We start from the raw sequence: 11947 nt of genomic DNA, 5'->3' as shown, positions 1-11947 counted from the left end.
TTTTTAGATATTTATTTTTTTTTGATATTTTTGAAACACGCGGGGCGCACACACGCTATTTTGGCTTTCTGGCTGTGGCAACACTCCGGTCGTACAGTCCGGTCGTAGCGCACGTACGAACTTTAAACGTGAAATAACAAAATTCGACTAAAAATCTATAAACAACATTCATTCTCGCTCGCTCGCTCACTCGCCCGCTCGCAGGCCGTCGTTTACGGCTCTCTTTCTTAGACGACAACATGCTCTCTATCTCTCTCGCTGAAAGTTTTTAGTGAGTAGTTTTATCAGAGCAAGAGCGAGAGAGCGAGAGAGAGAGAGAGCCGAGTGTCTGGGCGAGAAAACCAGTTCAGTTTTTGTCATTGTTGTGGTCGGTTTTCATTTTCAACAAGTGTGCTTTTGTTGTTGTCTGAGGCGCCCTCCCCCTCCCCCCACCAAACACCCATGCGCCTTGCGCTGAGAGAGAGAGAGAGCAAACAAGAGAGTAACGAAGAGAGCTTTAGTTTTATGCTTTGCTCTTTGCGCATGTGCCAAAAAAATGTAGTAGAAATTAATGCCATTTCGTAGTAGGTGGAGCAAATAGTAGTAGAAACCAAAAGTAGTAGCTGCAGGAAGGCTTTTCTTTAGAGGCTTTAGAGATCTTGTATAAAAAATTGAAAACAATAAACGTTGATCTAAAATAAATTTATTTTTACCCTTTCCAGAATTTTCTACAATTTCTCATTGAACGGAAACACCACAATCTTAATGGATAAACACGCCTCTGAGTAAGCCACAAAACCAATAAATTATTGCCAAAAACGTTTTTCATATCAACAAAAACCCCAAAAATATATACCGCACTCATGGATGGTGTTTATACGGTCTGGCCACCCCATTGGACGATCGACGCTTCTGTGTAGCCATTTTGGGTAATTTTTGTTGTTGCTTGTGTGGGATTTTTATTTCTGTAGAAATGGTTTTTTTTTGGAGAGCGCAACGGCGTCGGCCATAATTGTTTACGAGCAGGTGGGCGTGTGGCGCATGTTCGTGTGGAAAATGTCTTAAAAGTTATATGTTGGAACAAATATGATTTAGAGCATTGCGCGAGAGAGTTTAGCGGAGAGAGAGAGTCGTTTACGAGAGAGTGTGTTGTGTTTTCCCGTCCTGTAAACAGAAAACAGCTGGTGGAAAAGTTAACCGAGGCTCAGAGAGAGAGAGAGAGAGACAGGAAATGTCTGCCGCAAAACTTTGACTAATTTACCGCTTTTTGGGGGGTTTTTTTTGTGGAGGGAAATATCTGATTTGCTTGCATCATTTTTATATATAAATTCCCTAAAACTTTGTGAGCCTCAGACCAAGCTTTATTTTATTTATTTTACACAAAAATTAATATGCTAAATTTTTAACGACAAAAAAAAACACCAACCCCAAAAAGAATGTCCCGAAAGCCTATAAAAATAATAACCTCCGGGGAAAATAACTCTATTCAGGTCGTCATAGAATCGTAAAAAACGCTCGTAAAAAAATCAAACCGCAAACCGAAATTCAAGAGCCCAAAATGTTGCTCCAGCTTTATGGCATTTAAATGCTGTTGGCTTTTTTTTGTTTTTTTTTGAGTGGAAAGAGAAATACACAATTATACTAATCTGTGGCGCTTTGAATTAACAATCGATAATTAACATATTTCGACCATATATTGACAGCTGTCTGGGGGATGTGGCTCTACCATTTTTGGTGATGCTCTCATAAAAAATGCCCCCGTCCGTGGTCCGAGTATTTGTCATGTTCATTAAGAAGCTTTTGAAAGTTTCGCCTTTCAAAACTCATAAAATGTCCATTTCGATGCCGTTTTAATGGTCCCCAAAGTCGTAGTCAAAAACGTTTTATGACTTTTTTTGTTTCAAAATATCGCTTCAGTTTCATTTGAAATAGACTCATTTCTGGTTGAACACAAAAACAATCGAGTTTCAATTAACCCCATACAAAAACTGTGCTCTCTGCCAGTCTCTATCCTCGTGTTAACCACAAAATTAAGTGGCCAACAGTATTTTGTGGCCACAACCGCATTACAAACCACAAAAGCTGGCTGGCAAAAAAAAACCCCGTACGTATTGTATAATAGAGAGAGCTCTGGGCATGTCCTTATCCTTTTTTTTTTGTTGGTCTGTGTCTATCCCCAACAGACAAATAAGTTCTGGGGTTTGGGTCGTTTCCGTTTCGGTTTCGGTTACGGACTTTTTGTTGGCATTTTAGCAGTTCATTTACGGAGACGGGAGACGGGCACACAATATGTGGCGCATGTGACCGGAAAAGGCATTTTACAAACACAAAATGGTCACCAAAGTGGTTGAGTGGTTGTCATTTGTCCGGGGGAATCCCGGAATTCAGCCCCACCGGACTAGGAAGCCGTGGGTCGGACTAGATAATGTGTCGGCTTCTTGAAGTGTGCCTCTTGGTGCGGAAAGGTGCTGAACATTAAATAAATAAGTTATGCACTGCTTGATCGTTTGGTTGTGGAGGAGAAAAAAGGAACAAAACATTCAGGTCTCAACTTCGCACTGCTTGATCATTTGGTTGTGGAGGTAAAATGGAAAAAACCCGTTCAGGTTCAAACTTCGCACTGCTTGATCTCTTGGTTGTGGAGGAGAAAAACTAGCCAGAGCTTCAGGTTTAGCCAATGAACTGCTTGCAAAGGGAAACGAACCAGAGCTTCAGGTATCGGTAGCAGACTGCTTGATCGTTTGGTTGTGGAGGAGAAAAAAGGAACAAAACCTTCAGGCTTAAACTTCGCACTGCTTGATCATTTGGTTGTGGAGGTAATATGGAAAAAACCCTTCAGGTACTGCTTGATCTATTGGTTGTGGAGGAGAACAATTAGCCAGAGCTTCAGGTTTAGCCAATGAACTGCTTGCAATGGGAAACGAACCGCAGATTCAGGCTTCATCAGCGCGCTGCTTGATCGTTTGGTTGTGAAGGAGAAAAAGGTACCAAAGCTTCAGGTATCAACTGCGAACTGCTTGATCGTTTGCTTGTAGAGGACTAAAAAAGGCACACTTTTAAAGAGAAAAAGAACCAAAGCTTCAGGTTGAGTTGAAGAACTGCTTGCTGGGAGATTTCGCCACCACAAATGTAGGTTCACAGGGAAATTTCAAGGGAAAACGAACCAAAACTTTGAGATTTTAGGAAAAAGGGAAAAAAAGGAATCCAGGATGTTAAATATTCAAGATATTTAAATGTCTACGAATTACCTGATAAATTTTAGCAGAATTTTGCATACCTTTGTCATACCTTTTTCCCAATTTCTATTGAAGATTTCTCCAAGTGTGGCGTCTCGCACAGCAGCTGCTGCATTTCCCGGTTTTCATCTACTTATTGCAGAAAAGACTGCCAAGCACTTTCCCTCTCTCTCGCTCTCTCTCTCTCTCTCATTCAGTGTACCCCTGCCCTGTCTCTTACTCTTTTTTTGGTCTGCTTAACCCTTGGCCATGTTGGGGCCCTGTCACGAGTGTGTGTACGTAACCGTGTGTGTGCGAGTATGAATTATATGCTGCACACTTTTTAACCCTTGGCATATTTTATTTTTTACAAGCTGCTTTACTTTTACTCCTTGACTGCCGCACTGGAAGACATACAAACGCACTTATTGTTAGTGGGTGTACACTGTACAGGGCTCTGTGTGTTTGAGATTGTTTGTCGTGTGTGCGTTGGCCTTTTTTTTTGCGCTTTCTGCTGCTGGTCGGGGGCCGCCTCAAGTGCGCTGGCAAGTTCATAAATTTGCCCACTGGGGCGTATGAGTAATGTGCAGAAGCAGTGTGTCGCCCCCTCCATGTGCGCAAAGAAATGAGAAAATATACTAAAAGCCATAGGCCAGCAGGCAACATATGTTAGCATCAATTTCATTTTACTTTTTAATATACTTTATTCCATGGAATATAAGCTTTCGCCTTTCATCTCTCTCTCTCTGTGAGGAAGCCTCTTGGACTGTGCTGAAAATGGATGATAGCCTGGCAAAAGAGGCTTTAGACTCATTTCTGTGGCAGGAGGTATAACCTTTAAGCAGAGTCGTTCCAGTTTTGTGTTTGTTTTAGCAAAAGCGAAGCAAAGTTGCCGGTTGTAGCAATGCACTGCTTGCAGGAAAGAGAAAAAAACTTGCAGGGCACTGCTTACAAGGGTAATTTAATAAATAATTAAGGTTTCAGAGGACCACTGCTTGTTCAATTGTTTGCCAAGGGGAAAAAAAGCGTCAGGTTTCTTCAGTTCACTGCTTGATCGATTGATTGAGGAGAGAAAAAAATAAACCAAAGCATTGTTTTAGTTGAAGAACTGCTTGCATGAAAGCGAACCAAACCGTCAGGTTTCAAAAGGGGTACTGCTTGCAGAAACACGAATACAACTTGCGGGGCACTGCTTACCCTCGGGTAATTTAATCAATTGATCTGCTTGATCTCTTTGATCCAAGCCAAGTGTCAAAAAACACAGCTTTTGGTTTCAGCAGTTTACTGCTTGATCGTTTGGAAGGAACTAACGCATTGTCTAAGTTGAAGAGCTGCTTGCATGAAAGCGAACCAAACCTTGAGGTTTAAAAACTGCACTGCTTATAAGAGAAAACTTGCCATGCCTTCAGGTTTCAACAGTGCACTGCTTGCACGATAATTTCAAAGGAAAACGAACCAAATGTTCAGGTTTTAGCAAAAAAGAAACCAAAGCTTCAGGTTTTTAGTTGAAAAACTGCTTGCTGGATCATACCAAGAGATCATTCCGTGCAAAGGTTTGAAATTGCGAAAAAGGAGCATTAGAGGAAGGAAAATAAAATGTATAGTTTACAAATGGATTGAAAAAGTATCTACCTTCTGGCAATATTTCTCAGTCTCTCGTAGAAGAACCGGAATAGAACGTGCAACAAACGGGATGCCGTACCCCTGCGTATCTGAACTATTTCCTAACCGTTTCTCTCACCCGTTAAGTAACTAATTTATTAAGCACGAGATCATATCGGGGCACTTCCTACACTCTTCTCACCGTTTTGCAGTCCCCTGGCATTATTCATTAACTTAATTGTGATTTAAGAGGCTCCGTTCTGGGTCTTCGTTTTAGTTGCTCATTTCCGGTCAACTGCTGACGTTTATCATAATTGCAGTTCATTTGCATGCCCAAGAAAAGGCAGGCTCGCTTTCCATGCTGCTGCCGCCGCCGTGGCTGTGGCAGCACTCTTCATCTTTGGGTGCTGTCGCCTGTCGCCGCCTCTCATGCGGCAACAGCAACTGTCGCCGTTGCTGTCACTTGATGTCGCAGCGCATTAGAATATGTTGCATGTTGCTGTCGCTTCGGCTTCCCCTCTGGCCGCTGCTGTTGCTGCTGCACCAATGGGTGGCAGTTGCATATATGCATGATGCAGGCGCGGGCAAATTTTTATCTTATGACAGCTGCTCCTCCTGATGCTGCTGCTGTTGCTGTTGCTGCTGCAGTTGCAGTTGCGTCTAAAAAATATGTTGCTGTCATGATGGTTGTTGTTATATGTTCTGCATGTTGCACATGCTGCCTGGCTGCCTGGCTGCAGACGCCCCAAAACAAATGTCAGCTGTAAAAATCATAAATTTAATGCAAAATGCAAAAACGCTTTGCGCTTCGCTGCGCTTTTACTCCACTGACAGGTGAACCCTCTCTCGCACCTCTCCAACCTCCCCTCTGGCACTCAGCATTCTGAATTTTTCATCTTCTAACTGAAATATGATATACGAGCAGGCATTGTGCGGAAGCTTCCCAAAAAAATACTCTAAGAACGGGCAAGGCATAGAAGTAGAAGATTTTTATCCTACGAAATATATATTTATTCTTTAGCACCCCAAAAGAGGAGTAATTTTAAAATCTTATAAAAGTCACAAAGCTAGGAAAAATTATCTAAAGAAATTCAGTTTTTGTGTGAGAAAATATTTAATTTCTCAAGATTTTTACTGGCACCGAAAGGGATAGATATAGTATCTTCAACTTGAATCTTTGCTCTCTGCCTATCGGCCGTCTGTCCTAAGAACATATTTTTAAATACACTCATAAATTTCAATTGGTCTCTAAATTTGCTGAATATTAATTAGTTATAAATTAAAACAAAAGCCCCAGACCGAGGCGAACCTCTCCACTTTGATGATAATTAATGTTTGTTAATTAATAACAAATTTGAAACCTCACCAGAGCAAAAATATTATCAACATTTAATCGAAAGCTACTTTATTTATGTTTATTTTCTAACATACTTTTTGTGTTAAAACGCGTTAATATTGGCAATTAATTTTCATCATTTTGGGGACTCTTTGTTTCTGGTTTTCGATATTTTCGATATACGTTGCTTGATTTGCATGAATTTGCAATTAATTTGATATGTTTGTCATTCGAGTGAAATATGTTTGTGTTTTGTTGTTGAATAAAAGCCCCCAAAGCCCAAGGCGAAATGTAAACAACGGTTGGAAAAATGCTTTTAGTGTCAAGAGCTGGCCACAAAAAACAAAAAAAAAAGACAAGAAGGCGTGACATCATTGATTGGGCTTTATCTTCTGAAAAGTATCTCTCTCTACCTCTATCTCTTTGTGTGTTTTTTGGGGTTTGGCCAGTCGTTTTGATTGAAATTTATGTGGTGTTTATTACGATCATGGCTTGAGACTAATGCTATAAGGCATCTCTAAAGAAGGGACCACAGATCTACTACTAGTTCTTCTATTAAGATGCTCAAGAAGTGCCCTTGAATAACTCATTCAACAGCTGCAGCGGTTGCCCCATACAAAAACTATATAATTTTTGATTAAAAGGTTTTTTTTTTAGTCTTCCAGTGATCCGTTCTAGAACTGGAGAATCTCTCCCTCTGTTGGTGTATATTTCTTTTAAGTATATAATTTATATTGTGTCGGCACGTTGTGCTGTTGCCGTTGATGGAGCAACTGATGCCACCCAAACGTCCCTGCCTCGCCTGCCTGCCTGCCAGTTGTTAATGGGCGTGTCAAATAAATTATGAGTTTCGCACACACACGGGAACAGCAGCAGCAGCAGCATCGACCTGGAGAGATCCTACTCTCGTACCGTGTTTTTATTTTGTTTTTTTTTTGGGTGGAGTGGAGCTGGCAAAATGCTTAAGTAAATTACAGTGCGTGCAAATGTGCTTGTGAACATGAAATTATAATTTAGCCCCCGAGAACACAGAAAGCGGGTTTTCCGGGGACAGGCCTTGCCTTGCCTTTTAATCAAGACTGAAAAACGTTGAAAGCGTGTTTTCATCTCAACTGCAGTTTAAGCTTGATTATAATGTTTTCAAGACGAGCTAGAGAGAGAGAGAGAGAGTTTCCGGGTGGCTTCGAAATGAGTCAATCAGAGTCCATCCAAAAGTGCATCGACACTTGATAGAGAATAGCTGCCAGCCCTCCAGTCACATGTGAAACACCCCCTCCGCCCCACCGAGAGAGAGAGCCGGATCAAACATCTGTTTGGGGCCTTTGGGGCACAACCAAAAACCATAAAACCATAAAAAACCAATTCTAGCCGTGTGTTGTATACATTCGATTTACATTCACTATGAAATGTTTAGAAATATATGTATAAATATTCGATTAGATTTAGGGACATTTATCAACGCGTAAAATCGCCACACTTGAAGCATTTGCATTCGGTGGGCTCTCGGAGACGTATGTCCATGGTGCCCATTTCCTGGGAGGTTAGACGAGTGCCATCCGGATCATAGCAGTGGGTGAGCGTGATGACCTTTTCCTTGAGGAAACTCTCGCGACAGCAATAGCACTCCTAACGGGGGTTAAGGGGGTATACGAGTAGGGTATAGATCTGGCCAGATTTTTGTTATTGGTTACTCACTTTCAGAAACCCCGTCGGTGTTATCACCGATGGTTGCACCTGACTGTTGCACAGTCCCTCGCATTTGTTGACTATCACATCGGCATTGCAGGTCCTCTGCATGCGTCCCAGTTCGTCAAACTCCTCCTTGATCAAATGGATCTCCGACTTTAATGTCTCGCAGTTCTCGTCGCCGGTGCCCTGGTGGTTGTAGCGCAAGGCCCTCAGGCATTGGGGCATCAGGACCGCGGCAATGAAAAGCAATTCCTGGACCTGCATTCTGTACCAACAAGCAACTCCCAACTGTTTGGCTTCTACGGATCCGGGGCTGCTTTTATAGTTGAACGATTCAATACACTGATATATGTCAATGACTGGCTGATGGAATGTTTGTGTCCTGCTCAGCGGGCGGGAAAGTCGGTTATGTTGCGGTAGGACGACGCCGTAATGCTCCAATCACTTTTCTGTTCTCTTAATTGGCAATTAAATCGAATGGCCAGACCACAAGTTATGTTTTGCGGTGCATGAAACACATCCGATACGAGTATTTTAGTTTTGCATATACACGTACATATTTCTCTTGAAGCTTTTATGAGGTCACAGAGTGCAAAATGTAGGGAAAGATTGGGAACAGAAGTGCAAAAAAAATTGAAAGAAGTTGAACAACAATTAAGGCATAGGAATATATTATATTTTGGCTAAAATTCTCCTATTTTATTATGATATACACGCCATTTTTAAATTCTATATTTTTATCTTTTAAATTCATTTTAATTTATTTGGCTTTTAAATAAAATTGGTATAAAAATTTTTCCCGAGATTTATTTTTGTATATAAATTATATTCTTCGATAGAATTGGAGAACAAAATATAGGGTAAAAATTAGCTTCCTGGCATAGTAAAAAAAAAACATTCACATATTTAACTAAAATATAAGGTTTTAAATGCAAGCTTAGTAAAATTAAACTTTGATTTAAAAATAATAAATAATCAAAAATATAAAAAAATAAATAATAAAAAAGTAAATAAAAGCTAAAAATAATAAATAAATATTAATAATAATAAATAATGTTTTTTTAAAAAATTTTTAGCACGACCCATATTTAATCTAAATATAAAACATTTTAAAATACATAAAATATTTTTAATTTTTAACAAATTTATTTTATCTAAATATGAAAATATTTAATTAACATATGAAATATATTTGTTTACATTTTGAATTATATATTAAGCGAATATATTTATATTGATGTCATATTAATATTTATTTCTAAACCTCCAGAGCAAATAAACGGCTATAATCTTTAAATCTAAATTCTCTAATGCGCAACACACACCTTCTGACCTATCTTTGAACTTGAGCCCATGACAATGGGCACACTCCTTGTCCACAGCACCGTTCATCACTTTCGAATGAGCGGAATATTCAATATTTGGCACGCACTCGAATGTGGCGTTGTCTACCAAGGTGAAAAAACTCTACTAAATATACAAAAACAAAAAATGTCATAAAACTCGGTCCAGCCGTTTTTTTTAGAATATTTTTTGCTTTGCCTTACTGTTTTTTTATTTTTATAAAATACGAGCAATTGCGGATTTCTCCAGCAATTCCCACAGCGATTGCCACCAATCATATTTTTATTATCAGCCGAAATACGCTTATGCATACATATATTTATTGTAAAATATATGCACGTAATATTCCAGCTTTAATCAGTAGGCGATACTCGGATGTCTGCCGCAATGGGTGTTCCCCACACAAAACAAAAAAAACAACAATAAAACATAAGAAATGAAATCGCAATCTGTCTGCCGTTTTCCCTGGCATCACCTCTCGTAATCGCATCTCCCTGTGAGCCCCCCTCTCTCGCTCTCTGTGTTTCGCCCCAAAATTTGCAGCATCCACAAAGTTGATGCCTCTCTGGCCATCTCTCTGCTAGTTCTCTCTCTCTCTTTCTCTGTGGGGATATGGTCGATGGGTTGCGCTTTAGAATCATCGACGCAAACGCAAAAAGTCTCAATGGCGCCGTAAATTATGTTTTATTATGCAATAAAGTCAACCATAAAAATGCTGCAATAAATTAAATTAACTACTAAAAATGCTGATTTTATTTTTACCCTCCGCTTGCAAAATTGCCGTTCATTCAGACGGCTTTCTCTTCTTATATATATACCATATATCGTTTATATACGTATATTTTTATGCATATGTGCCTGTCGTTTGGGCCAAAGTTCTCATTTGTTTTGCCGTTTTTTTCGGCTTTTTTTTGTGCAGTTTTGATGACAATTTTGCAAAAAATCTAAAGGTTTTGAAGGCGAGTACATTTCATACATCGCACATATATGGATCTCAATCTTTATCAGCAACAAAATGAAATTTTTTTGGAGTGTTGTCTTGGGAATCGGTGGAACAAGTCTTTGGGATAAATGGAAAATGTTCAATATACAGGCCCAAGATAAAGAAAAGAGGGCTACGGCCGCTACTCTACATTTATACCCGATACTCAGGCAGTATGGCTCCTCTCCGCCAAAAGGCGACCACATTGCACTACGAACGAGTGTGTGAGAGAGAGAGAGATAGAACACTAAAACCGAAAGGCGGAACGATACCCACCAGATGGAGCTCCCTTCCATGAAAACTCGGTGGATATGCCATCCAACCACTCGATAAAGATGTAATAAAGTATCTTACAAATATTGATGATTTCAAGCAGACGGGCAACCGACGGACCTTCAATTGTGATGACTATCTTATGTGGGAGTTTCTTCAGAACATCTTTCGTAGAAGTCAAGGCACTGTTTTGTTTTCTTCATCATTTGAATGCCCCATGTCCCGATAGAAGCTTTTGTGGCTTCAACCGCACACAGATCACTTTGCGATCGACTGTACGCATGCCGATATGCAATTCTATCCTGCCCATTCCCGAGTGCATCAGCCAATCTGTGAAGGACTCGAAGCGCGTCATCATCCTGATGACGAACCACTTCCTGAAGTCGACTTGGGGGCGACTGGAGTTCCGCCTCGCTCTGCATGCCACCTCCCAGGACCGATGCAAGCGCCTCATTGTGGTCCTCTACCCCGAAGTGGAGAACTTTGATGATCTCGACAGCGAACTGCGCTCCTACATGGTGCTGAACACGTATCTCAAGCGAGATGACCCCAATTTCTGGAACAAGCTAGTATATTCTATGCCTCATATCAATGTGGAAGAAGAACCCGCTCCAGAGGCAATAGAGCTGTCTGTCATTAATCCCTTTTGAATTTGTATCTACAAAATTGTATCAAATAGAACATTTGCCATCTTATGAATATAAGTATGTTGGGCTCTCACAAATATTTGCATCCACTCTTTTCTCCCTCTATCTCTTTCAGTATGCGCTCTCTCTGTCTCTCTCTGAACTGATTCCCTCTCACGAGTAAAGCAATAGAATAGGCAAATGGCAAGAATAACGGCCAGTACCCACAGCCTGCAGAAGATAATACACTGAGCACAATTTAATCAACTAAATCAACTGATCAAAATACACTAAGAATCATATATCGATCCAATATATTTGTACAAGTAATCAGAACACATGTGCTTCAATGCAAATTCACCTTTTTAAAAAATGTAATATCTAATAATATTATACTTATTTTATACCACATATTCTTTATCTTGATATAAACTGTTACAGTATATTTATCATATTTTTGTACTAGAGTTTCCTCTAAATAAATCAGGAAGCGGGTTTCGAATATTGCCGAAATGTGCTGGAAATATAAAATATTTCAAATCCCCATGAGTCTTTTCTAATCCTATGGGGATCCAACTAATTTTTGGGGATGTATGGATCTCGAAACGTTTGTTTTAATGATTTATGTGTGTTTTCATCGATATATTTTTCGAATTGTTCGCCTTCGCTGTTCTCTGGCGCAACGAGTGTTTGAGTGTTTTATGTTTAAAAAACATACTTCAAAAGTACTCTTTTCTGCTTACATAACAAAGAGAATGTCTCATTAATATATTTGCCTCCCAAACAAATGTGTTATTTTCAAATTAGGGACTTTCCTTAAGACCACAAAACATCAAAGGAAAACTAGGTACAAAAAAAAAAAAACAAATCATTAAAAAACGCTGCAGTCGAATGCATATGA

At 39.8% G+C, this 11947-nt stretch overlaps 1 protein-coding gene across 1 annotated transcript; it reads right to left on the bottom strand.

Annotated features, from left to right (window-relative positions):
• Positions 1–7587: 7587 nt before the first annotated feature.
• On the bottom strand, positions 7588–8085 carry LOC113565457 (partner of bursicon). The gene is made up of 2 exons (XM_026987486.1): positions 7828–8085; positions 7588–7758 (listed from the first exon to the last, which is right to left on the bottom strand). Exons 1-2 carry the CDS (start codon positions 8083–8085, stop codon positions 7588–7590), a joined length of 429 nt encoding a protein of 142 aa, XP_026843287.1.
• Positions 8086–11947: the final 3862 nt, after the last annotated feature.

The sequence above is a fragment of the Drosophila persimilis genome, unplaced genomic scaffold (genome assembly GCF_003286085.1).
Source record: "Drosophila persimilis strain 14011-0111.01,24,50 unplaced genomic scaffold, DperRS2 tig00000124-arrow-pilon, whole genome shotgun sequence".
Taxonomy (NCBI): Eukaryota; Metazoa; Arthropoda; class Insecta; order Diptera; family Drosophilidae; genus Drosophila; species Drosophila persimilis.
Note: the sequence above shows the minus strand (reverse complement) of the source record. Positions and strands in the feature narration are given on the sequence as shown.